At 50.9% G+C, this 26,416-nt stretch overlaps 8 protein-coding genes across 8 annotated transcripts; 6 read left to right on the top strand and 2 right to left on the bottom strand.

The window, feature by feature from the left end:
• Positions 1 to 634: 634 nt before the first annotated feature.
• Positions 635 to 1,357, top strand: NECHADRAFT_97702 (uncharacterized protein; the record flags this gene model as incomplete). The annotated part of the gene is made up of 1 exon (XM_003043386.1): positions 635 to 1,357. The coding sequence occupies one exon, from the start codon at positions 635 to 637 to the stop codon at positions 1,355 to 1,357; it is 723 nt and encodes a 240-aa protein (XP_003043432.1).
• Positions 1,358 to 2,436: 1,079 nt separating this feature from the next.
• Positions 2,437 to 4,753, top strand: NECHADRAFT_53608 (uncharacterized protein; the record flags this gene model as incomplete). The annotated part of the gene is made up of 3 exons (XM_003043385.1): positions 2,437 to 2,663; positions 2,719 to 2,809; positions 2,855 to 4,753. The coding sequence occupies 3 exons, from the start codon at positions 2,437 to 2,439 to the stop codon at positions 4,751 to 4,753; spliced, it is 2,217 nt and encodes a 738-aa protein (XP_003043431.1).
• Positions 4,754 to 6,719: 1,966 nt separating this feature from the next.
• NECHADRAFT_87533 (uncharacterized protein) lies at positions 6,720 to 8,578 on the top strand (the record flags this gene model as incomplete). The annotated part of the gene is made up of 12 exons (XM_003043384.1): positions 6,720 to 6,803; positions 6,960 to 6,982; positions 7,039 to 7,159; positions 7,213 to 7,358; positions 7,411 to 7,452; positions 7,501 to 7,567; positions 7,691 to 7,704; positions 7,771 to 7,860; positions 7,941 to 8,065; positions 8,099 to 8,287; positions 8,339 to 8,348; positions 8,446 to 8,578. 12 exons carry the CDS (start codon positions 6,720 to 6,722, stop codon positions 8,576 to 8,578), a joined length of 1,044 nt encoding a protein of 347 aa, XP_003043430.1.
• Positions 8,579 to 9,460: 882 nt separating this feature from the next.
• On the top strand, positions 9,461 to 10,414 carry NECHADRAFT_87532 (uncharacterized protein; the record flags this gene model as incomplete). Its single annotated transcript, XM_003043383.1, has 2 exons — positions 9,461 to 10,069; positions 10,139 to 10,414. The coding sequence occupies 2 exons, from the start codon at positions 9,461 to 9,463 to the stop codon at positions 10,412 to 10,414; spliced, it is 885 nt and encodes a 294-aa protein (XP_003043429.1).
• Positions 10,415 to 10,544: 130 nt separating this feature from the next.
• Positions 10,545 to 11,917, bottom strand: NECHADRAFT_87531 (uncharacterized protein; the record flags this gene model as incomplete). The annotated part of the gene is made up of 4 exons (XM_003043282.1): positions 10,545 to 11,037; positions 11,111 to 11,564; positions 11,616 to 11,652; positions 11,708 to 11,917. 4 exons carry the CDS (start codon positions 11,915 to 11,917, stop codon positions 10,545 to 10,547), a joined length of 1,194 nt encoding a protein of 397 aa, XP_003043328.1.
• Positions 11,918 to 13,168: 1,251 nt separating this feature from the next.
• NECHADRAFT_87530 (uncharacterized protein) lies at positions 13,169 to 15,023 on the top strand (the record flags this gene model as incomplete). Its single annotated transcript, XM_003043382.1, has 4 exons — positions 13,169 to 13,442; positions 13,494 to 14,658; positions 14,717 to 14,892; positions 15,019 to 15,023. The coding sequence occupies 4 exons, from the start codon at positions 13,169 to 13,171 to the stop codon at positions 15,021 to 15,023; spliced, it is 1,620 nt and encodes a 539-aa protein (XP_003043428.1).
• A 7,785-nt stretch (positions 15,024 to 22,808) lies between these two features.
• On the top strand, positions 22,809 to 23,902 carry NECHADRAFT_53602 (uncharacterized protein; the record flags this gene model as incomplete). The annotated part of the gene is made up of 3 exons (XM_003043381.1): positions 22,809 to 23,078; positions 23,137 to 23,733; positions 23,798 to 23,902. 3 exons carry the CDS (start codon positions 22,809 to 22,811, stop codon positions 23,900 to 23,902), a joined length of 972 nt encoding a protein of 323 aa, XP_003043427.1.
• A 387-nt stretch (positions 23,903 to 24,289) lies between these two features.
• NECHADRAFT_53594 (uncharacterized protein) lies at positions 24,290 to 26,092 on the bottom strand (the record flags this gene model as incomplete). The annotated part of the gene is made up of 4 exons (XM_003043281.1): positions 24,290 to 24,401; positions 24,453 to 24,705; positions 24,761 to 25,791; positions 25,848 to 26,092. The coding sequence occupies 4 exons, from the start codon at positions 26,090 to 26,092 to the stop codon at positions 24,290 to 24,292; spliced, it is 1,641 nt and encodes a 546-aa protein (XP_003043327.1).
• Between the last annotated feature and the right edge of the window lie 324 nt (positions 26,093 to 26,416).

The following is a 26,416-nucleotide window of genomic DNA, read 5'->3' as shown; positions in this document are numbered from 1 at the left end:
TGTTTTATCCCCCGCCTGAGACTTAGCATGCTTCTGAAGAGTATTCTTTCTTGAAACCCAGGTATCGAGGAGAGTGCATCTTGGTATGGATGGCGGCAGTTGTGTCTTTTATCAAAGTGGTTTTATAGGGGCGTAGCTACGGATGGCCATTAGAAACGAATTTGATTGGAATTTGATTCAAATCTGATTCGACTTTCATTCAGTTTTCATTCGATTTGCATTTGATTTCTATTCGATTCTGATTCAAGGTAACAATGATGGCGAAGAGACCCCTCCCGATTTGGCAAGTCGCCGGATTCTTCTTAGCGGTCTAAGGAGGACTTGTCGGCAAAAGCACAGCATCTGACTTGCATATCAGTTAAATCAACATTTCTAACTCATTTTTAGGTGAAATGATATTATGTGTGCTATTGGTCGAAGTGGTATATCAGGTTACTCGCCTATCACATTGTGTTATCAAGTATCAAACGGAAACAGTACCGCCAGTCCAAAGGCACCACTTCTTCGATGACGTATCTAGCATACTCCTTATTGGTTAGTGCATATACCTGCCTTGCCTGATTCTCCAACGCAGCGTCTCTCCACCAGTTCTTCCCCTTCATCTTCACACCCTACTTTCAAGATTACACCCAGCATGTCGTCCAATCAGCTTTTTCAATACTCTGTAGTCTCAGCTCTCATGGATGGTGTCGCCGAGACCGGCATCACCATCTCAGACCTCGTCGCTCACGGGGATCACGGTCTCGGCACGTTCCGACACATGGTGGGCGAAATGATCATCCTCGATGGGGTCATCTACGACATGAAACCCGATGGTTCAGTTGTTGCCATTGATAGCACCGCATGTGCAGAGCAATCGGCGCCTTTCGCTATGGTCACTCGGTTTGAACCCACAGCTACGATCTCGAGGCCCCTGCAGAACAAAGACACGTTGGCACAGGCCCTATCACAGCTTCTCCCGGGCACCAAGAATCACTATGTGGCTTTCAGGGTGGACGGAGTCTTCAAGGCAGTGACGGTCCGTACCGTTGGCGGCCAGAAGTCTCCGGGGGAGAGGCTTGCCGAGCTCGGAAAACGGCAGGTCTCCCACTCGTTTGAGCAAGTCCGGGGCACGATTATTGGCTTCAGGTCACCGGTTTTTATGCAGGGGGTCAGTGTTGCCGGTGATCACCTGCATTTCATCTCGGAAAATCGGGACTCGGGTGGTCATGTGTTGACCTTGGAAAGTGGCGACGATTTGACCATTGCGGCAGCCCCCATCACGGCGGTTCATTTACAGCTACCCTCAAATGATGAAGACTATAATCAGGCTGAACTCGCCAGGGACGACAAAGGGATTGCTGCCGTTGAGGGGTAATGAAAGTGTTGAGCGCCACCGGTTAAATACAGGATTCTTCTCTTAGCCTCCTAGCAGACCTTTGTGATACCTACGTACTGCTCATCAGATGCCCCAACTCTAAGAGTGAATGATACGTCTCGTTTGCCTGCCGATTCATTTCAACCTCGGGTTGCTCTATCGCCAGCCTATCATGCCTACACCGAGCTAGAATATGATAGGAGTTGGTGAGATCTCGCTCCCAGCTGATAGGGCTGTCATGAGTTGCCTGGTACCGAGGCCCAATGCTAGACACTGTCCTTATTTAACCAGAAGCATCGGGGTCTCCACGAGACCGACAGCGCCGACAATTAAGTTCTCGGCTCATCCGTTCTAATTACCAGATCCCCTTGATCTTCTACTCGAAACGGCTTGGCGCGAGGTGTGGGTATTAAAGTTAACCCTGGCAATCTCGTGTCAAACTTGCTACTGGAGCTTCAGAGATCTTAGCCTAAGTTGCTTCTTCTACTCTATTTTAGCCACCGGCTGTGACGGTAAATCTCTCGATTGATTGGTGGCAAGTTGCTGGACGGACTACCGAGATCGACTTGGGATTGCGGGAGCTTCGGACCATGTCGAAAGGAAAATGTCCCGAAATTGACACTAATGTAACCTTGTCGAGTCCGGTGACGATGATGGGATCACTATTCAGATCACGGCCAAGAGTATAGACTCATGAGACCCAGAGGCGCCTACTTGAAGAGGCAGCCGGAGGATATGTCCGTGGCTCGACAAGGCATTTCATCCCGTATGTGCTGCATCAGCCCATCTATCCATTTGTCAAGATTTAATTAGGTGGGAAGATTTGCCCTGTAATTTCGTCTGAACCCACGAACAAATCACGGAGCTTGGCCAACTTTGGTCACAGTCCGAGCCTAATCCCCCAGGTCAGTGCCTACTATCCGAAACATGGCTACAAGGGTAGGAGTCTATGCTAATTGCTCACGGAGGTGGTGTCATGAATTTGTTTTATATATATCCTGCTTCTAAGCCGTTGTTCTCCCATAGTTGTGTCTACCAAACCATCTTTTCTGCACCTATCGGCTCTTCAGCCTCCAACAATGAAGGTCCTTTCCCTCCTTCTCGGTTCAGCGAGTGTCGCTTTGGCGGCGCTCGATTGGAAGAATGTCCGCATCGGTGGTGGCGGCGGCTTCGTTGCTGGCATTGAGTTCCACCCAAAGTCCAAGGGCGTTGCCTATGCGCGAACCGACATTGGTGGCCTCTATCGGCTCAATTCAGATGATTCTTGGACAGCTGTGACGGATACTACCGCCACCAACGCTAAGTGGTATGGATAGATTCACATATCTACTTAGAGAGAGTCGATACTGAAACTCGCCAAGGAACCGCTGGGGTATTGATGCCTTGGCCCTCGACCCCTCAGATCCCAACAAGGTCTACACAGCCGTTGGCATGTACACCAATAACTGGCAAGTGGCAACTAAGATGTTCCATTGTACACCTGGCTAATGCAAAGAGAATAGGGACCCAAACAATGGTGCCATTGGGCGGAGTAACGACAAAGGTGCCACCTGGACCTTCACCGACCTCCCTTTCAAGGTTGGTGGTAACATGCCAGGCCGAGGAATGGGCGAACGTCTCGCAGTAGACCCCAAGAATTCCAAGATCATCTATTTCGGCGCCCGCAGCGGCAACGGTCTCTGGAAGAGTACCGACGGCGGTGTCAGCTTCAGCAAGGTGACGTCTTTCACCAACGTCGGAACCTTTGCCCCGGATCCCAGCGATTCGTCTGGATATAACAACGACCTGCAAGGTCTCACCTTTGTCACTTTTGATTCGACTTCATCCACCCTTAATGGCGCAACTTCGAGGATCTTTGTTGGTGTTGCCGATAACAAGACTGCATCCGTTTATGTGTCGACCAATGCAGGCCAGACCTGGACTGCTGTCCCCAACCAACCTGGGAAATACTTCCCACACAAGGCTAAGCTTCAGCCTGAGGAGAAGGCTCTGTACCTCTCTTATAGCGATGGCACTGGCCCTTATGATGGCAGCTCTGGTGCCGTCTACCGGTACGACATCTCGGCTGGAACCTGGAAGGACATCACTCCATCTGGCGATATCTACTTTGGTTTCGGTGGCTTGGACGTTGACCTTCAAAAGCCTGGAACCCTGGTTGTTGCGTCACTCAACTCGTGGTATCCCGATGCCCAGATCTTCCGATCTACCGACTCGGGTAACACTTGGTCGAAGCTGTGGGCCTATGGCGCGAGTGGTAGCTTGGAGTACAACTATGACATCTCTACTCCAAAGGCTCCGTGGATCTACAAGAACTTCATCTCGATCGACACGAAGCGCTTGGGGTGGATGATTGAGGCTCTGTCCATTGACCCCTTTGACAGCAATCACTGGCTTTACGGCACAGGCTTGACCGTCTATGGTGGACATGACCTCACAAAGTGGGATTCTAACCAGAAAATCAGCATCCAGTCACTTGCTGATGGCATTGAGGAGTTTGCGGTGCTGGAACTTAAGTCTGCCCCTGGAGGCAGCGAGCTCCTGGCGGGTGTTGGCGACGACAGTGGCTTCACGTTTGCGACAAAGACTTCTCTCAGCACAGCTCCCCAGTCCGCTTGGGATAACCCCATGTTCACTGGATCCGTGGGCGTTGACTACGCAGGCAACAAGGTTGAAAACGTGGTCCGAGTGGGCAACACTCAAGGCACACGACAGGTTGCTATTTCCAACAACGGAGGCGTCTCCTGGAACGTCCACAATGGCGCCTCTACCTCTCAGTCTGCCGGCTCCATCGCTTATTCCGCTGATGCAGATGTGATTATCTGGTCTTCAGGAAACCAGGGTGTTCTCCGATCTCAAAACCAGGGAACCTTTACCGCTGTCTCTAGCGTGCCGTCAGGAGCTGTTATCGCCAGTGACAAGCGCAACAACAAGTACTTTTACGCTGGCTCTGGTTCAACTTTTTATGTCTCCAGCAACCAAGGATCAAGCTTCAGCCAGGGTGGTTCTCTCAGCTCTGTCCAGTCGATCCGTGATATCGCTGTGCATCCTACCAAGGCCGGAGACGTTTGGGTGTCCACGGACGCTGGAATTTTCCACAGCACCGATTTTGGAAGCTCCTTCAGCAAGGTCTCATCTTCTTTGTCGAGCACATATCAGATCGCTCTCGGCCGTGGCTCGGGCAGCACCTGGAATGTGTATGCTTTCGGCACTGGCTCTGCTGGGGCTAAGCTGTACGGCAGTGCTGACCAGGGCAAGACTTGGAGTGATATCCAGGGCTCTATCATGTTTGGAGCCATCGACTCTTGTAGACTGGAGGGTAGCGGCAACAATGCAGGCCAGGTTTACGTTGGAACCAACGGTCGTGGTGTCTTCTGGGCCCAGGGGACTATTGCGTGATTGAGAAGAGGTATTTGACAAAGCTTGATGGGGGAGCTATTTCTATGTAAATTATTCTTTGTAGGAATCTGAACTGCGGTCTTTCGAACGATGTTCCTCCAACTCTAGTAACCTTCGAGTTACGAACAACGCTCTGCAGCGCTTCATATTATCAAGTTTTTGCTCGTAAGCAATTCCGCGCATTTGATGTTATAGGCGCTCCTTGAAAGTATGCTCGTAGTGACCCTTGTACCCATGCCAGATGGTTATGCGCATCCATATATGTGCTGCATAGTAGTCCTTGCGGTGATGCATCCAGCCGTTAGCGCTCCTGGTGGGAGAGATGAAAGATGCATTTCACTATGATCCATGTAGGCATGAGCCGGAGGACCGCTGACTGAAGATAATAGAACTCTGTTCAAACAAGAAAATTGTCGACTGTGGAACTCTACTTATATCTGCGTAGACTCAGTTTAACGCGTAGACGTTTGCCTTTTAGCGGCACCCAGCTATCTTTCTGTTGCCTTCTATCTCCTCAGCAATTGTGAAATCCATCATTCCATATTCTTCGAAAATACTTCAGCAGCTAGGCTGCTATACTTCTAGAATGTATTTTCACGCCGTTACGTGCTAGGCACTGGGCTCTGATACTCTCTTGCTATGATAAGTGAAGTGTATGCGGTACGAACAACGAGCCTATGCCCAGTGGCAAGTCTTATTGATTGCTCGGGCTATCAGAACTTCTAGATTTCTCTCGATAGATACATTTAATAGCTTGTTAAATCGAATTCCCTTTGCGTCATCACCGCATGACCCCCTTATCGATCTTCAGGCTCAGTTAACCCATCAAGGGCCGGGCTACAACTATAATAAAGAATAGATCTCAAACATAATATAATATTATAACCCGATATTAATATAATAGCCTAATTAAACTTCTATAGTAATAAAAGAGTTATACCTAGCTATATTATTATAAAAATCTAACCTCTTATAGGTATTTTAATTACTCTAACCTCTATATAAGAAATAAAAGAATTATCTACCTCTTTATCTTCTTAAGCTATAATCTCTTAATACTATAGCTTTAAACCTAATACTTATAAGAACTATAATTAATTAAGTAATTAAAGTCACTAAGTTATATAATTATATCGCCGCTACCTAATATAAGAACTAATATCTTCTACCTTCTAGCCCCCTCCGTGAGATATATAGTCTCCTTCGTAATATATAATTATTATTATTTCGGGATATTAATATAATAAGGGCTACCACAGACTAAATCATTAAGCCAGACGTCTATCTCGAGCTCATAATCCTAGGCGGAGAGATATTCCTTATAACCTTAGAGCGCCTAAGGGCACTATAGAACCTTAGGCGCTTCGTATAATACTAAGAGCTACCGCTACTTAAAAGTCTTAGGGATAAAGAGCCCGATAAGCACCTATTCGTCGAGGTTATAAAGAGAAACACAGCCTAGATCGATAGCCTACTAGACGTAATCCAGCAGCTAAGAGAGGCCCAGCGAGAAGAAGACCTGCGTGGGTAAAGCGGGGAAGTCGGCTATGGGGGGGGGGATCAAGGTTTTCAAGTCATTAAGTCACAGGAGTGACTCAACTGTCCTGCACAGTGAGCGACTTATGTTGTGGATATCGAAGGAATGAGGCTTACGGGAAGGAAGAAGGTTTCGGTCGTGAAGATAGAAAGGTTTAGGTGGTGGAGGAGTACGGGAAGGAAAATGTTAGTTAGAGCTTGAATGCAACATCTCGGCGAATTGCCAAACTTGTTAGTTAGCGCACACATCATCTTTGAACACAATGGACCCCCTTGTCAATCTATCAAAGTCCACGTCTCACCGACTATTGTTGACACATACAACAACAGGGAATTAAGGACACTGGCTGGCCAGTGCTCCAACCTCGGCATTCCTACAGCAGACATATTGCTCGCCTGCAGAGCTCAACCCTGCAAATAATTCCTCACGATGCATAATGGACTCAACATGCGAGAGCAAACCCCGCTTCGCTTCGGACATCAGGCGCTTCCCCAACTGAGTTGTCGTCGAATGGTATGATGGCAAGTAAGGTCTCCTACCAACCGAAACTGATAAATGATGAGAGTAAGGGTCTGTGCATTGTCATTCGTTCAGGGTTGCATGAGCATACATACTGCCCACTTTTGTCTTCTGCAGTTGAGCGAATTGGAGCATCCTTGAGGTTAACAGCTGAATATTAAAGAGACACCTCGGTACGTCCTTGCTATCTTCTCCTTTGCTCTGTTTATTACAATCTATCATACCATAGAAATACGTTGAAGTTACGCATCATGGCAAGCCAACGAGACTCCGCTAGTCCCACGACAGACGCCCCAACCGCTCCGACTCAACCACTGCATTCAGTGGCACACTGGGAGCAACTTGCTGAGGTATTTTCGCCTTCAACCAAACAGAGGCTTTGCTAAGTCTGAGATGGGTCCAGGAACCTGAAGAGGGCGGTGTCGATGCAGACTCGGCCCTTGGGTCTAACCCCCCGGAGTCGACAGAATCACTGACCTCGAGCATCCTTCAATACCGTACTATTAACGGCAGGACATTCCACTCGGAAAGAGGCAACGCAAGATATTGGTACATGATCTGATAGTGGGGTCCCACTCCAGCTTCTAACCAGGATTATTAGGGCATCCAATGACGAAAAGCAGAACGAGTCGATGGACATTGTGTGAGTTCACATCCAAATGTCCCAAAGATGTGCGCGTTAAACAAACAGCCACCACTTCCTATCCCTTGTGTTTGACGGCAAACTTTATTTGGCTCCCTTGGAAAAGGATATTCAGGTACGCCGACGATCCCCTGAGACAATGTTTCAGCTAATATCAGTGGTAGAAAGTCGTGGATATTGGAACTGGGACAGGTTAGGTGACCCTAGAGCAGATGACAAAAACGTAAATGACTAACAGGGTCGAATATTCAGGTATCTGGGCAATGTACAAAAGCATTACTTCTCCCTGAACCGAACCCTTGATTGACGTGAGAACAGTGATTTTGCCGACGAGTTCCCCAACACGGAAGTTGTTGGAACAGACATCTCGCCTATCCAACCTTCTTGGATCCCACCCAACCTGAAGTTGTAGGTGACTCCAGCCTTTGTATAGTTGCAAAAGCTCGCTCACTTCCATGTCTGTAAAGCAACTAACCTTGGCTTTGCAGCGAGATTGACGACTGCAGTCAGGAATGGACTTTCGAGCCCAACTCTGTGGATTTTGTGCACATGCGGTTTCTCTACGGAAGCATCAAAGACTGGTCGTTCCTAATCAACCAGGCATACAAAACCTGTAAGCCAGGCGGTTGGGCTGAAAGTCTTGAAGCCTCAGCGATGATGCAGAGTGATGACGGCACTGTAACGGAAGACAGTGCCATGCACGAATGGGGTAAGTTCTTCATTGAGGGCGGAAAGAAGATGGGCCAGACCTTCACGATCCTCGAGGACGACGTGCAGCGGAAGTGCATGGAAGAAGCGGGCTTTATCAATATCCACATCGACAACCGCAAGGCAAGTATTGACATCACGACGGAGAAGGGTTCATGATAATAATACCTTACGTTAGGTCCCCATCAGTGGGTGGGCGAAGGACCCGAAGAACAAGGAAATTGGCCAGTTTGTGCATGCTGCCCTTGAGCAGGACCTTGATGGTTATATTTTGTACATGGCGAGCCAACTACTCGGCTGGACGATGGACGAAGTTCGTGTATACTGTGCACAGCTTCGACGAGAGCTCCGGAACAACAAAAAGTACCATCCGTTTTACTGGGTGAGAAAGGTCTACGGTCAGAAGCCAGAAGTTTAGAAGGGGTGTTTTCATGCATATCGATCATGAAAACTTCACTCCTTAGATAGAGAACATGACTTTGACTATTACCTAGATCTCCGAGTCTTCCAGACTATTTTGACTATTTAAACGGTATGCATCGATTAGGAAGGCACTTTAACTATATAGAAGATGCACAATCGTCATGCGTGTGTGTTTGATCACGAGGGCTTTCTAATATGTGCGAGTTATGCAATGGGCATCATGTTATGCCACCCATGTGAAATAAACGGCCTTGCCACAATCCTCCTTCTTCATCTTGCATCCCTTCCTCATCCAGCGTCCTGAGAGCCTTCTAGCCCTTGAGCCCTGTTCCAAACTGGCGTGCTTGAGGCCCAACAACTGGCGAGTTCTGACCCGATGACATGACCTTGCGTTTCCCGCTAACGATGTTACTCTTATGATTACCTGAAGATACAGCAACCTTGCTCCCTGCTATATCATGCAAAGTGAGCCCAGCTAGATTGTCTGGAATAAGACTTATATAGATCACAGGGCTGATTGCTATGATTAGAACAAAGAGGGTTGTATCAGTGAGACGCCATCACTGCGCGCTAAGCACACGGAGTTTTCACGGTCCAAACAGAGCTTGTGAAACGCCTCACAGGGCAAGAGCTATTCCTTCGACTGAAGATATTTGGGGAATATCTTCCAAAGGATTGTTAGTGCTGATGCACTTTTTGGGCATGTTGCAACAAGGATGAAACTCGGATCCTTCTGGGGGCTATATCATCCTTGGTCTCTTATGTAAGTACAAAGGGCTCTGAGAGGGCCCATACCTACAATAAGACACAAAAGGGCGCTCTTACAGCATACGAAATCCAGTTGGGTGAGATTAAGCCTCTTCCAAGAGCCCTGCAAATGGCTCTTATCACATCTTTCATGGCCGCGGCCATCCTTGCCTTCGGGGGAACTGGCTTGGCCATTCCCACCAACAGTCCCGGCCCAAGCCACTCAGGGGGTTTGTACATGACCAATCATGCAAGAAGCTCAGAAGCCCCAGTTCCTAAGGTCAAGACCGTGTCTAGAGAAGATCTCAAGCCTTTTGGCGGCCATAATCCCAAGCCGTCCAACATTACCGATCCTCTCAAGATTCGAGCCATCATTGGAGCCGATGATCGTGTCCTATGGGACTCTCAAGAATACCCCTACAGCGCCATAGGGCGAATCTCTGGATCTGACGGCGGGAGCTGCAGTGCCGCCCTGGTCGGCCCTCGACATGTTGCCACCGCAAAGCATTGCGTTCCACCCGAAGGTGTTACGACGCGCTTTCAACCCATGTACTATGATGGTGAGAGAGCCGGGGGATCTGATGCCGTTGAAATAATCGATATGGAACAAGGTGACGGGCCTTGCTTCCAGATGGAGGACTGGGCTATCTTCATTCTGGCTGATCGCTTGGGTGACTCGTTTGGATACCTTGGAGCGACAACCATCGACTGTGACGCTCAAAAGAATAAGCCAATCTTTGTAAGGTCCCCCACGTATCTCTTCCAAGGGCGTGGTGCCTGGTCAAAGTTCATTTCTGACATGTACTAGCTTCATGTGGGATACCCAGGCGACAAGGGGTCGTCGAAGCCTTATCGCCAAGAGGGTATCTCGGTGGTTCGATGTGCTGATTGTGCCCCGGGCGGCCCTCTAGAGACAGATGCAGACGGAATCCCAGGTCAGTCAGGAGGCCCGCTCTGGCTCGAGCAGGGCGGGTCCCCTTATTTGTACGGCGTTCTGAGTGGAGTTGGCGAGGAGGGCACTGGCTTCGCATCTGGTCAAAATCTGGCCAATGCTATCAGCAAGGCAAGGGCCGACTACCCATGAGAAAAGGGATCTTTATTCTTTTTATAATTGGGTTAAAGGAAGCAGTAACGTGTTAAACATGACCTAGATATTCTTCGTTCAGTGACCTCTCCTCCCACATCGAGTGCAAGAAACAAGAGCCTTAACCGCTCTACCTGACAATGGTCTCCTGTGTAACAATAATCTGCCCGTTGCTGGGACTCTCCGCTCTAGACCGTCTGTCGCTGCTATTATCAGACAACGTGGTTTGGGCTTTTATTGTAGTCCGTTGCTCGCCGCCTTTCCCTTGCATATCTCTTAGCTCCCATGCCAAGTGCTCCTCGCTTTCTGTCATTTGCCTGAATCCCTTGTGATGGCTTATTCTGCTTGCATCGTGGTAGCCGGCCGATGCGTGATGGCGGGATGCGGGGGGCCCGCCTGTAGGATTGCTACTTGTATTCCTGCCGGTGCTACGAATCGAGATGCCGAGCCAATGGAGAATGGTTCGATCGAAGACGGGTCGGAGGATCGGGGAGCTTGCCACCATAAGGGCAACTCCTGCTTGCAGGATGGAGGAGACTGATGCGACGGCGAAGGACTTGGTGACATTATCGAAGTCGATGTTCAGGGCGTATTTGAGGCGGACACAAGAGAAGACAATTGTGCTGTGATGAGGTCGGGTCAGTTCGTACAACCTTCGCTGACAGGAGGGAGAAGATGCTATCAATCACAACTTACACGATTCCGGCGCCAAAAACTAGAAAGAGACCAATCTTGTGTGGTCTCGCGATGTGCAACCCAGACAGTAGCCTCATGGGCAAGGCAACGATCATCACCTCGGAAATTATGTCTATAACTGCTACCGCTGAATATGCGACAGTCTGGTTTCCACAACTTGTAGGCGTGGCGGCGCCCCAAGTGGCTCCCACAGGTAAGCAAATGAAGAAGCCGAGTAGAATCGTGTACAATGCCCAGCAGGTAATGACCACAATGGTCACCCAGCTGGCGATACGAAGGGTGACGGACGTGGAGGCGGCGAAGACACGTTGGATCATAGTAACCAGACTGATCTTGATGAAGCAAAGCGTCGCGGCGTACATGGTCTGGTTGGCGATCGAAATTCGAGTGTAGTGGTACATGTGATGTTCGGACAGGCGGCCAATATCATTTCCCGCTCCTCCTACACAGATGGCTGTGATCTGTTAGCTTTCTCCTCTGGCAGATACTCCAGGGACGATCGTACCAAGTACGTAGGTGATGCACAAGCCATTGAACAAGGCCTAGACAAGCACTGGTTAAATTGTGAGGACAACCATCCACAGTTGACATACTTACAAATCCGATAAAGTAGAGGTAATCTTCAGCATAATACACCGACTTTCTGATGTTCCTCGAGATGATCCGCATGCCAGTCCAAGCGGTTGCGAGAACCCACATGGCTATCACAGCCGCGAGAAGCCCCTTTCCTTCGGGCGACAAAGGAGGGAACCTTTCTTTGAATGGTGGCCCTGATTCCGATCGTGCCAACACATTCAGGGCTGTCATGATGGTTGTTGGTTCAACGTTGTAGAATCAACGCTGTTGGCAATGAGGAAGGTTCAGACTTGACTCAAAATACATGGCGATGCCGTCCTCTTCGGACAGAATTACCACCCACATCTTTTGCCATCAGCCGCACACTTGCAACCCCCTCTCCTTCCCCTTGAAGGAAGGACGGGGAGGATTCTAGCAAAAGAAATTTTCACTGCAACCCTGTTCAGACCTGGAAACCAACAACCAACAGCCAACAGGTGGCAAATGGTCGGTATTTCCCTTTGCAGACTCAAGTCCCGACCTTGGCGAACCACACTGTTAAGGTTCGTCGCCAGGAACCTTTCCCTTGGATCTTATTATCCCATCAGGTGGTTGGTAATCAGCGATACAGTTTTAGAGTTCTGCGTGTCGCCAGAAAGAGTCGATGAGGGTGGGCTCGGTTATCCTCCTTTCATGGGACAACCCCTGATGCACTCATACCTAGCGAGAACAGGGTTTGCAAGGGTCACAGATCACCGAACCAACACAGACCTTTCGGCAGATCATCCCCCAGATGGGACGAATAGAGCCTTGGCAGGGGATCCGGGAGCAACACCCGGATCAGCTGATGCCCGCGGAGTCTGGGGAATCCCGAAGGAACGATTACATATTATGGCGATGGCGAAATCAGTAATTTAGACATCTCAAGGTTTCTGCATGGATGAAACCGTCCCTTGCAGACGGTCACCTCGATAAATCCGGTATTAAGGCCGGCTAGTACAAATTTCATGAATCCTTCTGCATCGGAAGTGCTTAGAATGTGTCCTTGCTCCGACGGGGATCCGGGTGCTAGGAGACATGGGCAATAATGCCTCAGCTGATTGCTAGAGAACCGACCCATGGATCGCTTCGTAGCGAGCAGGACGAAGGAAGCTGACGGGCTGATCACCGTTTTTAGCTTCAGTTCTCTTCACCCTTGGGTACTCTGCCATGGAGACTTGGGAGCTGCTCAACCTGGAGGCCTCGAGTACTGAACCCTGCATGGCATTTCCGGATCATGAATGTCCCGGAAATTGAGCTTTGGGCAGTGGAGATGACCGCGCCATGGTTCTCTCATGCTTGCAATCGGTTAAGCAGCCCGAGCGATCCGGCCTACATGCGATCGTGCGTAGCAATGCTACCGTTGCGAGAGTAGATATATCTTGGAGTTCCTCTTGCTGAACTCAACGTGCAGATCTTTCACCACACCCTGACATCTCCCCACCTCGGTACCACCACTCAACAATGCTCTGGGATTACATCGTCGTCGGTGCCGGCCTATGTGGCTCGGTCCTGGTCCATGAGCTCCTTGAGAAGGATCCGGATCTCAAGATCCTGGTCATTGAGGCGGGCATCAATGCGAATGATCGACAGGATATCGTCTGGCCTAACTCAACCAACGGTCAAGGCGGCGACTTTGACTGGAGCTATGCATCTGTTCCCCAGACGCACCTTGACGGTCGATCTATCCCTTCCAACGCTGGCAAGGGCTTGGGTGGTGGCACACTTATTAACGGAGGTGAGTTTCGCAAAGTATTAACCTAGCCCATCTGCTCACTGACTTTTGTAGCTGCCTGGGTTCGTGGGCACTCCGTTGATTATGACCTCTGGGCCAAGGCTGTGGGCGATGAGAGATGGAGTTACGAGGGTCTCCTGCCCTACATGAAGCAGACTGAGTCCTTTTTCACTCAGGACACGGACAAGAGTCAGCATGGCTTCGAGGGCAACATGAAGGTGCAATCCATCAGCTCCCTCAACCGGACCTTTCCCATGCGCAAGCCCCTTATCGAGTCATGGGAAGAGCTCGGCATCAGCCCAGCCCCGGATTTTGACCACAACCGCGGCAACCCCATGGGTATCGGCGAGATGCAAGAGAACCGCAACCACGGCCGCCGCCAGCAAAGCTCCTTGGTGTTCCCAATCGACAAGGCGACTGTATTGACCGAGACACTAGTCCAGAAGGTCATCACTCAGAAGTCTCATAAGGGTCAGGTGGTGGCTCAGGGTGTTCAACTCGCCAACGGCACCCAAATCCGCAGCAAGGAGGTTATTCTCTCTGCTGGTGCTTACCGTACGCCACAACTTCTTATGCTGTCTGGTCTCGGTCCCAAGGAGCAGCTACAAAAGCACGGTATCAAGGTTCAGCTGGATCTTCCCAAGGTTGGCCAAAACCTGCATGACCACGCCGTCTTTGTTACAGCATGGGGACTGAAGGACCCTTCCAAAGGTTGGGCTGTTGAGTCTGGAAACCCTCTTTTCAACCAGCCGCAGTACGGCCTTGGCCTCTACCTCGACTTTGTCACCACTGTCGACGTGCCCAAGGATGGCTTGGCCAAGGCAATCGAGAAGGATACGGGCAAGAAGCCTAATCCGAAGACCCATCCCCTCCTTAACCAGGAGCGTGCCATGGCTACCCATACCATTCAGTACGCTGGTGCATCTCAGGATGGCTCCGCTGTGATTAGCATGACCGTACTTGTCATCGATCAGTCCCGTGGCCAGATAAGTCTCTCGTCCTCTAAGATCAAGGACGCGCCCCTTATCAATGCCAACTTTATGGGCACTGAAGTTGATCGCTATGCCATAAGGGAAGCTGTGAAGCATGATATTGAATTGCTCACAAGCAACAAGACTGTTGTTGGCCGAGAAATCATCAGCGGAGAACTTGGCGCCAAGCCCTTAACTACGGCTTCAACTGACGAGGAGATCGATGCTCGTATTCGGGCTGGACTAACGTAAGTCGTGATATCAGAGGGCTTTATTCTTTTGGAGATATTGCTAACCTTAAATCAGTGGAATCTTCCACCCCATGGGTACCGCTGCCATGGGCCGTGTCGTGGACAAGGACCTGAAGGTCTTGGGCGTTCAGGGACTCCGTGTGGTTGATGCATCGATCATCCCCCAATCTATCTCTGGAAATATTCAGGTTGTTCTCTACGCAACGGCCCTGCAGGCAGCTGAGATTATTGGTAAGAAATAGAGAGTAGAATATTAGAAACCTAGCAATAGCAATTTATCTATTAATGCAAGCGAATCATACTCTTTATCTTTCTTTTTTTTTATAACACGTAGCTTATTTATATATATAAAATAAGGATAAGCGTATTTAAGTATGTAATAATAATAGTAGAACTATTATATGCTCTTTAATATGCCATATTAACTATTATTTATTCTCCCGTTGCTCTATTAACCATCCGTGGTACTTCGTGGTGCTAACAGGAGCTTTTGCCCACCCTGTAGTTTCAGGGGACAGAATTCTGTCCCTCACGTGATACCGCCGTGATCGGGCGGGACGGCTGACAAAGCCGCAAACCTGGTCTTTCCGCTCGGCTAGTTGCGGCTATATTATCGTCACAGACAATCACTGCGTTGGAGCTATCAATTCATAGCGCAGATGTTGCAACCAACTCTCATTTTCTAGTTGTTGAGATGGCACCTTTGCATAGGTAGAAACGACTCCAAAGTGAGATATTATCATCGAGAAATTTCTCGAAAAATATGAAATGACTTTTTTCATGCTGACATTCTACAATTCAGTTGACCCCTCTGTCAATGTCCCTAGGTAGTGAGTGATATGAAGGCTATGGAGTAGGAAGGAATGTTGGCAAAAGATTGCGCATGGCTTACTTCTAATGAGTACATAATAAACGATTCAAAGAAACAGGAGTTAATTTGAGGAGGCATAGTGTCGGACTACTAGCCCTTGTGCAATTATTGGCAGTTCTGTTGGTTGGGTTCCAAGGTCAGGTGCACCGAGACATAGTGCTCAATGGTCGGATCTTAGGCATCCATCGGCTGGTATTATAAATCTCGATATTAGCGCATTGGGGCCAGCTTCCCGTGATGAGGCATGAGTCTAACACGGAGTGCGGTTATTCAGCCCGAAGGGCGTTTTACTCAGTCAGAAAGAAGACCATAAAACCTCTTCTGATTGGCCAATTGGCCTGGCCTGTGCTCAACTCGTGCACGAATTGGTCGGCCACCAAAATGAAGGCCCACAAACCCCTGAGCGTTGACAAGGTAACTAGCTTGGCAAGCTCTCCAAGAGCTTTCAGGTTCTTCTTTTCTTCAATGCAATCAATATGTTGGGTTTCTAAGCACGATTCTGACTGAATAAGCCCCGTGCCCCTTGCTCCTTACACTAACCTACGTGGCGGCTGCTTCCCTTTCCGTCGAATCTATCAAATCAAACCCATCAGGTTGCTAACGGTATCTAGGTTCACATATTACCTCCGCAGCCGGCCTACCTCTCAAGATTCCTCGGTTATCCCGCCTCCGGGAAGCAGTGCAGTTTCCTCCCTGATCATTCAGACCTGATCTAACTACCTCAAAGACAACCTCTCTATCGAGATCTATCATGGTATTGGACGTAAGCCGTCGCAAAGCCTCTCTGCCCGAGTGATATCTAGCAGTCTAGGTGGGTATGAGGTGGATATATATACGGTCAGATGGAGGACGATATACCCCAGGCGGTTCGGAACTGCCGTACCTGCAAGCAAGACCTGCCCGAAGTCGAATTTCGAAGCGTCAAGGACCCTGCGAAGCTTACAGGAGAGTGTGCTAGCTGTAGGGCACGCCGAAGGGAACGGGAAACCGGATCCCGAGCCGCCGTTGCCGCCATGCGGAATATCGCCTCAAGGCTATCGCCACGCCGAGCCACGAAAAGGACCGATTCTCTAGCTAACCTGACGCCTCCAAGGCGGGCTGCGCCAACGCCTGCGTCTGTGCACGGCTTACAACCTCCTGCCGCACCTGCTTTATTCCGTGGCCTGGCGCCCGCTCTCCAGGGACCGCCTAGACCTCTGCTGGGGCCATCTACCCCAAGCGCGGTAGAGGGACCTTCCCCTATCCCTCCTACCCTTTGCCTGCCAACAGTAGTTCTGGGCACGCCGATTCCTCAAACGCCAATTCCTCAAGGCACTCTTCCAACGCCTCCTGTTGTGCTAGGAACGCCTATACCACAGGAATCGTTCCCTACCACTCCTTCATTATTGCCACAGGGTCATCGTCGCGGCCGCTATACACGTCAAAGCGCACATGCTGAAGAGCGACAGTTTGATCAGATAGTTGATCCACCTTTTACAGGGGACCTTAACTTGCCTGCCCTTAGTGAGGAAGATCAGGCCCTTGTGCGGGAGTTCTATACTGCCCTGAATGACGACCAGATGCATAGCTGCATTCGCTGCCGGGAGCATTGGTTCGATATGAAGAGAAATAGCTTGAAAATCTGCAGCCGCTGCATTAGTCGAGACAGGGAGAGAACCCCTAACGAGCCCTACTTCTTTAGCGCTGCGAATAACCTTGACTTCGGGGAAGTCCCCGGTAATCTACCTGGCCTAACAATGGTTGAGGAGATGCTGATTGCTAGGGTTCACGTACACGTGAAGGTCCTACAGGTACGTGGTGCTTAATACAAATACCGCGGTCACGTTGTCCACTTCCTTCGCAATGTTGGTAGGCTATTTGAAGAGCTCCCAGTCCTACCTGAAGAGCTAGACATCGTACTCCTGCGGCCTCCTGATATGGAGGGCGACCCTCGCTTGCAGCAGCAGTTCGCTCGCGATTTCCGGGTACGCCGCTCATGTCTGCTGGCCTGGCTGCATTACCTACAGCGCCACCACCCGGGCTATCGCGATATCGTCGTGAGGCAGGATCGCTTGCAACGGCTTCCTCTTGACGGCAGCATAGTTGCTTCCATCGCTTGCCAAGTGGCTGACATACCTGACGGCGAGGTCCCCCAAGGCCCCGTTGAGGAGGCTGTAGAAGAGGATCCTAGCGATGCAGACGCATCGGCGATCCCGAATTTGCAGGTTACCGATACCGAATTAAACGCCCTGCAGTCCCGATTCCTTCATGGTACCCCCGACCCCGAGCGTATGGCCGATCTTGAGCATATGCCGCCTAGCGCGCAGGCTCAACACCAGATGCCACTACCTTCCATTCGCAGGACTCCTATCAACGAATTTAACCGTTCCCAGCCGCTGTTAACGCTTGCGTTCCCTACTCTCTACCCTGACGGCAAGGCGGACTTCGTGGAGCCTCGCCTACGGAGCATCACGTACCAGGACTACCTTGCCCATGCGATGAGATGGCAAGACGGACGTTTTGCCCGCCATAAGACGTGGCCTTTCGTCGCCCTCAACACGCTGTTACGTGCGCAGGTCAGAAAGCGAAGCAACTACTTAGTCAAGCAACACGAAGGCCGCCGTCAACCCCTTACGCGCGCTGACATAGAGGAAGCGATGGCTAAGCCTGACGAGCCAGAGGCTCAGGCCCTGATCCAGTCGATCACGCGCCAAGCCGCCGTAATCAGGGGCACCCGGCCATATTGGTATAAGCAAAGGAAGGAATTGGAGGCATATGCCTACAATCTAGGCAGGCCTGGCCTTTTCGTTACAGCAAGTGCGGCTGATTACCACTGGGAGTCCCTTTATCGTCATATGCCTCGATTTCAAGAGTGGAAAGCAGCTCCTGAGGCGGCGCGGATGGCCCTGTCCCGGCAATTACTGAGAGACAACGCCCACATTGCCGCTTACCACTTCCATAAGCGTTATACGCTGTTTAGGACCCTTGTCCTGAAGCAGAAGTTTAACCTAACGGACTTTTGGGGTCGCTACGAGTGGCAGGGCAGGGGTTCCAGTCACCACCATGGCCTATATTGGCTAAGTGGTCACCCAGACTTAGATCCTGATAATGGTCAGTCCCGGGAGCGATTCGCCCGAATCTGGGGATATCACGTATCTGCTGTTAACCCAGAGCCTCGGCGGATACAGGCGCCTGGGGAAGGGAATCCCCTGATCAGTAATCTATTGGATCATCCCCTCACCGTTCAGTTCCTATCAATGGTAGTCAACCGCGTGCAACGCCACCGCTGCAACAACTACTGTATGCAGCTCAATAAGCATACCAAGCAGGTAGAGTGCCGCTTTGGATTTCCTCACGCGCAGCGCCTACTAGCCTCCCTTGACAAGGTTCCTCATTCTAAGCACTGGAGCTTCAGGGGCGAGCGCAACGATAGCCAGATTAATCACTATAACCGCTTGCTTACCGTTGCGTGGCTAGCCAATACAGATGTCTCGCCCTGCACGAGCCTACAGCAGGTGATCGATTACGCAGCCAAATACTGCTCCAAGTCGGAAAAGAAGAGCGAGTCGTTTGCTCAGATTGGGAAGGCCCTGATGCCCCGGGTCAAGGACCACAACCCCCTGATTTCCTTCACGTCAAAGCTCCTAAATCAGCTAGTTGCTGAGCGAGACTACTCGAAGCAGGAGGTTAGCCACTTGCTCCTCGGCCTGCCGTTACAGGAGGGCTCACGAACCTGCCTACACGTTGACTGCCGTAATCCTGACAGGCATTCCCGCTCCCTACGGATCGACGGCGATGAGGTTGACGAGGCCCCCAACGTCTACGAAAAGTACCGTCAACGCCCAGAAGACCTAGAGGATCTGACATATGTTTCATTTCTCAAATACTGGAACTTCCGCTCTAGGAACCCTTCCATGTGGAAGCAATGGCAGCCGGGCAACGTTAACGGCAGGCCTCGTGTATTAGTCTACTTTCCTCGTTATCAGGCTGATCCAGAAGGTCAACAGTGGCCAGATTACTGCCGCGTAAAGCTAACATTGAACCACCCACATCGCCGGTTTGATGAGCTCCTCACATTTGACGGCCAGCGTTTTAATTCTCACGCTAAGGCCTTCTCCTATTGTTGGCAGCACCACAGCCATGGTGATGACCATTACGGCCGGCCAAAAGAGGCTCGATTACAACCCCAAGAAGATCAGTACGAGACTCTGCCTGTGGAGGAGGAATTTGATGACGAAGACTGGATCCGCCTCGCCGCCCTTTTACCTGACAACCCCCTTACCCAGGAAGGTCTTGACCTACTTGGCCGCCGCAATATCGACGTCAATTACGACTGGACACGGCATGTGGGCACTTATCCGGAATTTCGAGACAGCCACTGGAAAGACCTTATCGCTAGCCACCCTATAGCCAACGATGTGGAGGTCCTTGGCCCTCACTGGCGTGACCAGCTTAACTCACAACAACGGCTAGTGTACGACACCTTCATGGGCCACTTCCACGTGCAAAATCCTGCTCAAATCCTTCTCCACGTTGACGGTGGTGGTGGTACAGGCAAGTCCTTCCTTATCAAGGTACTTTCCTCCCATCTTCAGGCGGCTGCCCTACCGAATCCTAGCCCTATTTGCCGCGTAGCCCCAACAGGCGTTGCGAGTAACCAGATACAGGGCAGCACCATACATTCCTTGCTACGCCTCCCAGTAGGTGGTGCTTTTGCCGACCTTCCTCCAGCCGACGCAGCCGCCCTTCAGTCCCGCCTACGGCACGTCAGATACCTCGTTATTGATGAAAAGAGCATGCTAGGGCTTGAGCAGCTGGCGCGGATCGATTCCCGCCTGCGGCAGGCCTTTCCACAGCGTAGCCTCGAGTTCTTTGGTGGTGTGAGCGTCTTGCTTGTGGGCGATTTCTTCCAGTTACCACCAGTCCGGCAAAAGCCCCTGTATTCGACTAGCACCAGCCTCTCTTCGTTGGAAAGGAGAGGACAGGCGGCCTACCGGTTATTTGACCGCACCGTCTTTCTGACCACGGTACAACGACAGACTGGCGATGATCAGGCCCGGTTCCGTCAGGCCTTGCAAGAACTGCGTGAAGTTAAGTTATCTATACCGTCCTGGGACCTCCTTAGCAATCGGGTACAGGCCAAGCTAACGCAGAGCGAGGTTGACAGATTCAGGGCCGCTATGCGGGTGTATTCTACGAAGGCCCGCGTCAACGAATACAATTACGAGCATATGATGCACCTCAACGCCCCGGCAATACAGGTGGAGGCAAAGAACCAGGGCAACGGCGCGGGGCAGGCGCCAAGCGACCATGCTGGCAATCTATCCAACAAGTTTCCTGTTGCTAAGGGCGCCAGGGTAATGCTCACGACTAATTTATGGCAGCCAGCTGGCCTAGTGAATGGCGCCCAGGGTACTGTATACGATATCGCCTGGAATGAAGGCGCCAAACCATGGGAAGACCCTCCGGCCGTTATTATGGTGGATTTCGATAGCTACGATGGACCGCCGTATCTAACAACTAACGAGGGCAGGAAAATCGTACCCATCCTTCCAGTCACGCGTGATTTCCTAGTGGGCAACGAGACTTGCGCTCGCAAGCAGTTTCCCCTGATCGTGGCATTTGCTATCACTGTTCATAAGTGCCAGAGCCTAACGAAGGATCAGATAGTTACTGACCTCGCTACACGCGACTTCCAGGCCGGTATTAGTTATGTTGCTGTCTCACGAGTTACCTCGCTGAAAGGCCTACTGCTTGAGGCGCCTTTCGATCGTCACAGCCTCTATAACCACACGCCCACGGAAGGTTTATACGCCTGCGTTTCCTACGTACTGCGATTATGGCTAACTACAAAGCAGGGATGAAGATGCGCCTTGCTGACCAACAACGTCGTCAGGCTCAACAGCTGATCGATCCGCCGTATCCACCACGGTACATTGACTAAATGACGTTTTCCTATAAGCTACAGGGAAAGGGGAACTCGATATACGGTATATAGTTGATTGGGCCTGGCAGGAAGTGGTAGAGGGACCCCTATGTCTATCAGTCAACTCCCTACCACAGGTTTGAAGTGGTTTAAACAGCTGGTTATCGCCGCAGACGAAAAGGGGATCTAGGGGGTTCCCCCAGAAGAGTTTAATAGCGGGTATACGGTATTTACCCTTCGGGCTGGATATTCAGCCGTTAAGTCCCTTGCCTTGGCAACTTAACGGGTGTTCGAAGTATTTTATCACAATCCCGAATCCCTGCCAACCTCGTAAGGTGGAAGTCAAAGCATTCTGTGCCTTCACCAGTTCAAAGGTCATACAAAGCAACAATAGATGGTAGATTTGCAGTTAATCTCTGGTACTGCATTTCTCGTCACCTATGGTATTGAACAACAAACAAGGTCGCTACTGGTTCCGTCAAGCTATTGAAATGACAACCGTAATGCAAAGGAGGACAGACACCGGCCATTCCACTCGCAGCTACTCAATTGAGCGAGCCAGAATTGTCCGCATTGTTTCTTGCGCTCCGGCATATATGGAGTTTCCCTTGGGATGGGTCCAAAGTGCTTCCGAGAGTGCCGGCAGACCCATGCAAAGCTGGCGAATTGTCAACTTCCGCGTATACAAAATCACCATGTTCACCGGCCTCCTACATAGTATTCAACATGCGAGTTTAAACTTTGTATGTATTCTCCGGATCGCGCCGCCTCATCAAAACGAAAGAGTGGCCTCTTGCCGTTCAAAGCCTCAAAGGACGGACCTCGGCGCTCATGTTCCGGACAAGCTGTCCAAGCTTCTACACTTCCAGACATCGATGGCTACAGATAGCACGTGTGAAATTGTTTTTCCGTAAAGGGAGCCCAGTCAACCGACGCGCTTGTAGGGGTCGAGGGCTAAAGATGGAACCGCATCTCCACAAATCGTACGGATGGCGGCGAACTGGCCATTTACGATTTCCGAATGAATCCGCGGCAAATTGCTTCCTCCAATCGCGTCTGACGGGGTGCTTACTCCATATCGTTAGACAGCCTTGTGTGTAGATTGCAGGATCACACAAAAGGAGCGCCGTTTTAGGTTGCTCCCTAGCCACCACGCGACTTGACGGAGAATCCGTCAGTGCTGGTCTCACTGTGAGAGGCTGAAAGTGCCCATGGACGTGCCGAGATCCGGTCACTATCTGGCAATCGAAATGACTGGAAGTATATGAGGGAACTGGTACCCCCGAAGCCAAGACTGAGGCAACAGCATCGGACCCTTACTAAATAATCTCATAGTCCAATTCTTGCGTGGATCGGGAATACTCTGTCAAAATGGTCAAGTTGTTGTCCTTCCTCTCCAGCCTGACTCTGTCAGCTGGTCTAGTCTCCGGCTACGCCAACCCCAAGGCTTGCTCAGGAGTATGCAACAACTCACACGACCCCACAATCATTCGACGCTCCGATGGCACATATTTCCGCTTTTCCACTGGTGGACGCATTGCTGTTCACACTGCGCCGTCGATCGAAGGACCATGGACCTACAAGGGTGCCGCACTTCCTAAAGGCTCCAAGATCAACCTGCCCGGAAACCAAGACCTCTGGGTTTGTGCTTACCCATCTGAAGGCCACATGTATCGAGCAGGCGTCTGACCTCTACCAGGCCCCGGATGTTATCCAGATCGGCAACGTTTACTACCTTTACTATACAGTTAGTGAGTTCGGAAGTCAGAACTCTGCTATCGGCCTAGCCCGATCATCATCCATGGATGTGGGCTCGTGGACCGACGTGGGAGCTACAGGCATTCGCTCTGATGGCACCAAGGCCTATAACGCCATCGATTCAAACCTCTTCAAGGATGGAAACACTTGGCGTATGTACTTTGGCAGTTTTTGGAAGGACCTGTTCACCGTGCCCATGAAGAGCACTCCCACCAGCGTCGCCAGCGGAGCGGGCTCGTCCAACGTCATCTACGAGCCTGTGACAACAGCCGTGGAGGCCCCCTACATGTTCAAGCATGGCAACTACTACTACATGTTCTTTTCAAAGGGAAAGTGCTGCGGTTTTGACAAGGACAGACCTGCTGCTGGTCAGGAGTACAAGATCATGGTCTGCAGATCCAGCTCTGCCACCGGCGGTTTCGTCGACAAGAGCGGCAAGTCTTGCACCAACGGAGGCGGTACTGTTGTGCTTGAGTCTCACGGTTGGGTCTACGGACCTGGAGGACAGGGCGTGTATAACGACCCTACTCATGGCACGGTAAGTGTTCTTGGACAATGCAAGCTGCTCTTGGACCTGTTTTTTGACTAACGTGAATGTAAAGGTCCTCTACTATCACTACGTGGACACAAGAATTGGCTATGGCGATGGACAAAAGGTCTTTGGCTGGAACACAATCAACTGGTCCAGCGGATGGCCCACTGTCTAAGCGTATCTTTGGCCTTGCTTTACGAAACGCATAGCGAATTAGCTCACTTGTTTTGTGATGGAACTTGACACAAGCAACAGACAAGGTCATGACTGGTAGATTACGATTCTTGGAACATGATTTATCGAACGAATTTTGTACATAGAGCATCAAATCTGGATAAACGACAGTTGCAAGGGAAAACTCGGTCGATTTATCATTGCTGCTTTCCTCTCCCACCACAAGATGTGATTATCTCGCGGCGGAAATACCTCCAAACAGCTGCAGACATCCCACCCACGATCCCCTGAGAGAGGCATTACAGAGAACAGCGGGACATGCACAGAAAGTCCAGTATTCGACTCTCAAAAAGGGAGCTGTCACCGTGTAGCGAGGTGGAACACCGAATTACTGATCTTGTTCGTACTTGACCAGGCGCTGGGTTGCTGTCTCGGTCTTGTGGAATCGCCAGGGCTTGACCTTTCGTTCAAAAAGCTCGTCCAATTCGGCAGCCGATCGACTAGTAATTCTTGTTAGCTGTGGGCTCTGTTAGAGTGCTCTAAATACTTACCCAGCGACTTCAGGGATCAAGAGCCACATCCCAATGACAAATGGAAGGCCAATGCCGGCGTAGAAGAAGCCAGTCTTGAAGCCCCAGTTCCACTTATTAGCATTCACCATGTACGGTGTAAGAACAGACATGATCAGTCCTCCGAGAGAGTTAGCAGAGGCAGCAAAGCCCGACGTGTAAGGACGAAGGCGCTGTGAAGAGATCTCGCCAACAAAGCCCCAGCCAGCGGCACCGTTGGCAGCAATGCCAATGTCTGGCACACGAGATTAGCAAGGTAAGTAGCCCCAAGACGAAAGGTCATGACTTACTCCAGAAGCATGTGAATACGACAAAGATATATGTCGTCGCTCCGACTTGAGGGGCAACTCCAAGGATGCCGACAACAACACATGTCACCCACATCATGGTTGTCGCGATACAAGCCATCAGACGTCGGCCAAGCCAATCAACCAGGAAGACTGCGGCGATGACAGTGACGATCTGGAGAGACGTCGTAATGGCCTTGATGGAGAAGGGATCTGATAAACCGGCCTGCTGGAAGAAGTAGGTACCGAAGGTGCCAAAGAGGGCAAGGCCAGTAAATTGCTGTGTCATAATAGTCCACAAGGCAGTCAGGGTTCGACGGCCGTCAGTTCCGCGAAAGATTGAAGTCCAACTCTCCCTGCGCTGCTCTGCAGCAACAGTTCGCTCATACTCGATGGCTAGTGCGAGGAGGTGATATTGGTGGTCCACATCGTAATCCTCGACGCCTCGATGAAGCCAAGTGAGGACCTTCTTAGCTTGTTCCTCGCGACCGACGGTAGCAAGCCAAGCCGGAGACTCTGGGAGGATGAGGTATATGATGAGCATGAGGCCAATCTGACCCCACTGAGTGTAGATAGGGGTTAGCCAGTTGTACGGGTGAAGCTTGCTCATGCGTTGAAGAGCGACATGAGTGAGGAAGGATCCAAGTGTCCACCAGAAGCTGTAACACATCAGAAGGCCACCTCGGATCCGAACAGGGGCGACTTCGCTGATGTATCCGAGAACAGTCGCCTGGAGACAACCGACTCCGTATCCTGCTAGCATTTTTGCCACCAGCCACACTCCCCAGTTCCTGGCCAAAGTCTCGGCAAGAACGCTTGTGAGGAGGAAGAACCAGAGCCAGTACATGCCAACCTTTCGGCCAAACCTGGCATTGATGAAAGACACAGTGGTCTGGCCGATGATTTGACCGACGCTCATACAAGCACCCCAGGCGCTAATGATGGGAGCGTCGAGATACTGTTTACCCTCGGCATCGACCTTTGTCGCGAATTCTCGAACGAAGCCTTTGTTGGCAATGATACTAGCGCTCATGCTATAGAAAGGTTAGCGGCTGTACATATATTAGGGGTATCGGGTATAAGCACTTACGCGACTTGGTAGCCGTCAGTTGCAGCACTGAAGGCGGCCAAGAAACAGACCAGGCTGACGAGCTTGAACTTCTTGACGGTTTGCCAGTTGGTCAGCGTCTCGTAGCCCGAGGTGACCTGGCCCTTGGCGACGGCATCTTCAACGATCTCACTAGGCTTGATGGGAGCTTCGATTTGATCGTCGTGCTCGACGGTGGTGTGGGTGGCCTTTTCGGCCGAGGGCTTGGGCTCCGAGTTGTTGGCCATGGTGGAGATGGGAATGGTAGCTTGGGCTGATGAACAGAGGTTCTGAGAATGCAGGCTCTTCGCCTCTTTTTGTAGTCGACATGTAGAGCCTCTCCAAAGAGTAGTACAGGCCTTGCTAACCCAATTCTGGATGGGCTGACTCTGGCCTGGGGTGTCGATCCGGGGGTATGACCCACGGGGTATGGTTGTTGCAGACTGCTAGCGCTTCAGCAGCTAGTGGGGTCCGGGTGCTTCCCCATGGGATAGGATGATGGGACGTCCAGACCAGTCCACCGGGTTCATTTGGGTAATATGCCAAGCCGTCACAGTGATTCTGTTGGTGTT

This window comes from Fusarium vanettenii (assembly GCF_000151355.1).
Source record: "Fusarium vanettenii 77-13-4 chromosome 12 genomic scaffold NECHAsca_29_chr12_4_0, whole genome shotgun sequence".
Taxonomy (NCBI): Eukaryota; Fungi; Ascomycota; class Sordariomycetes; order Hypocreales; family Nectriaceae; genus Fusarium; species Fusarium vanettenii.
Note: the sequence above shows the minus strand (reverse complement) of the source record. Positions and strands in the feature narration are given on the sequence as shown.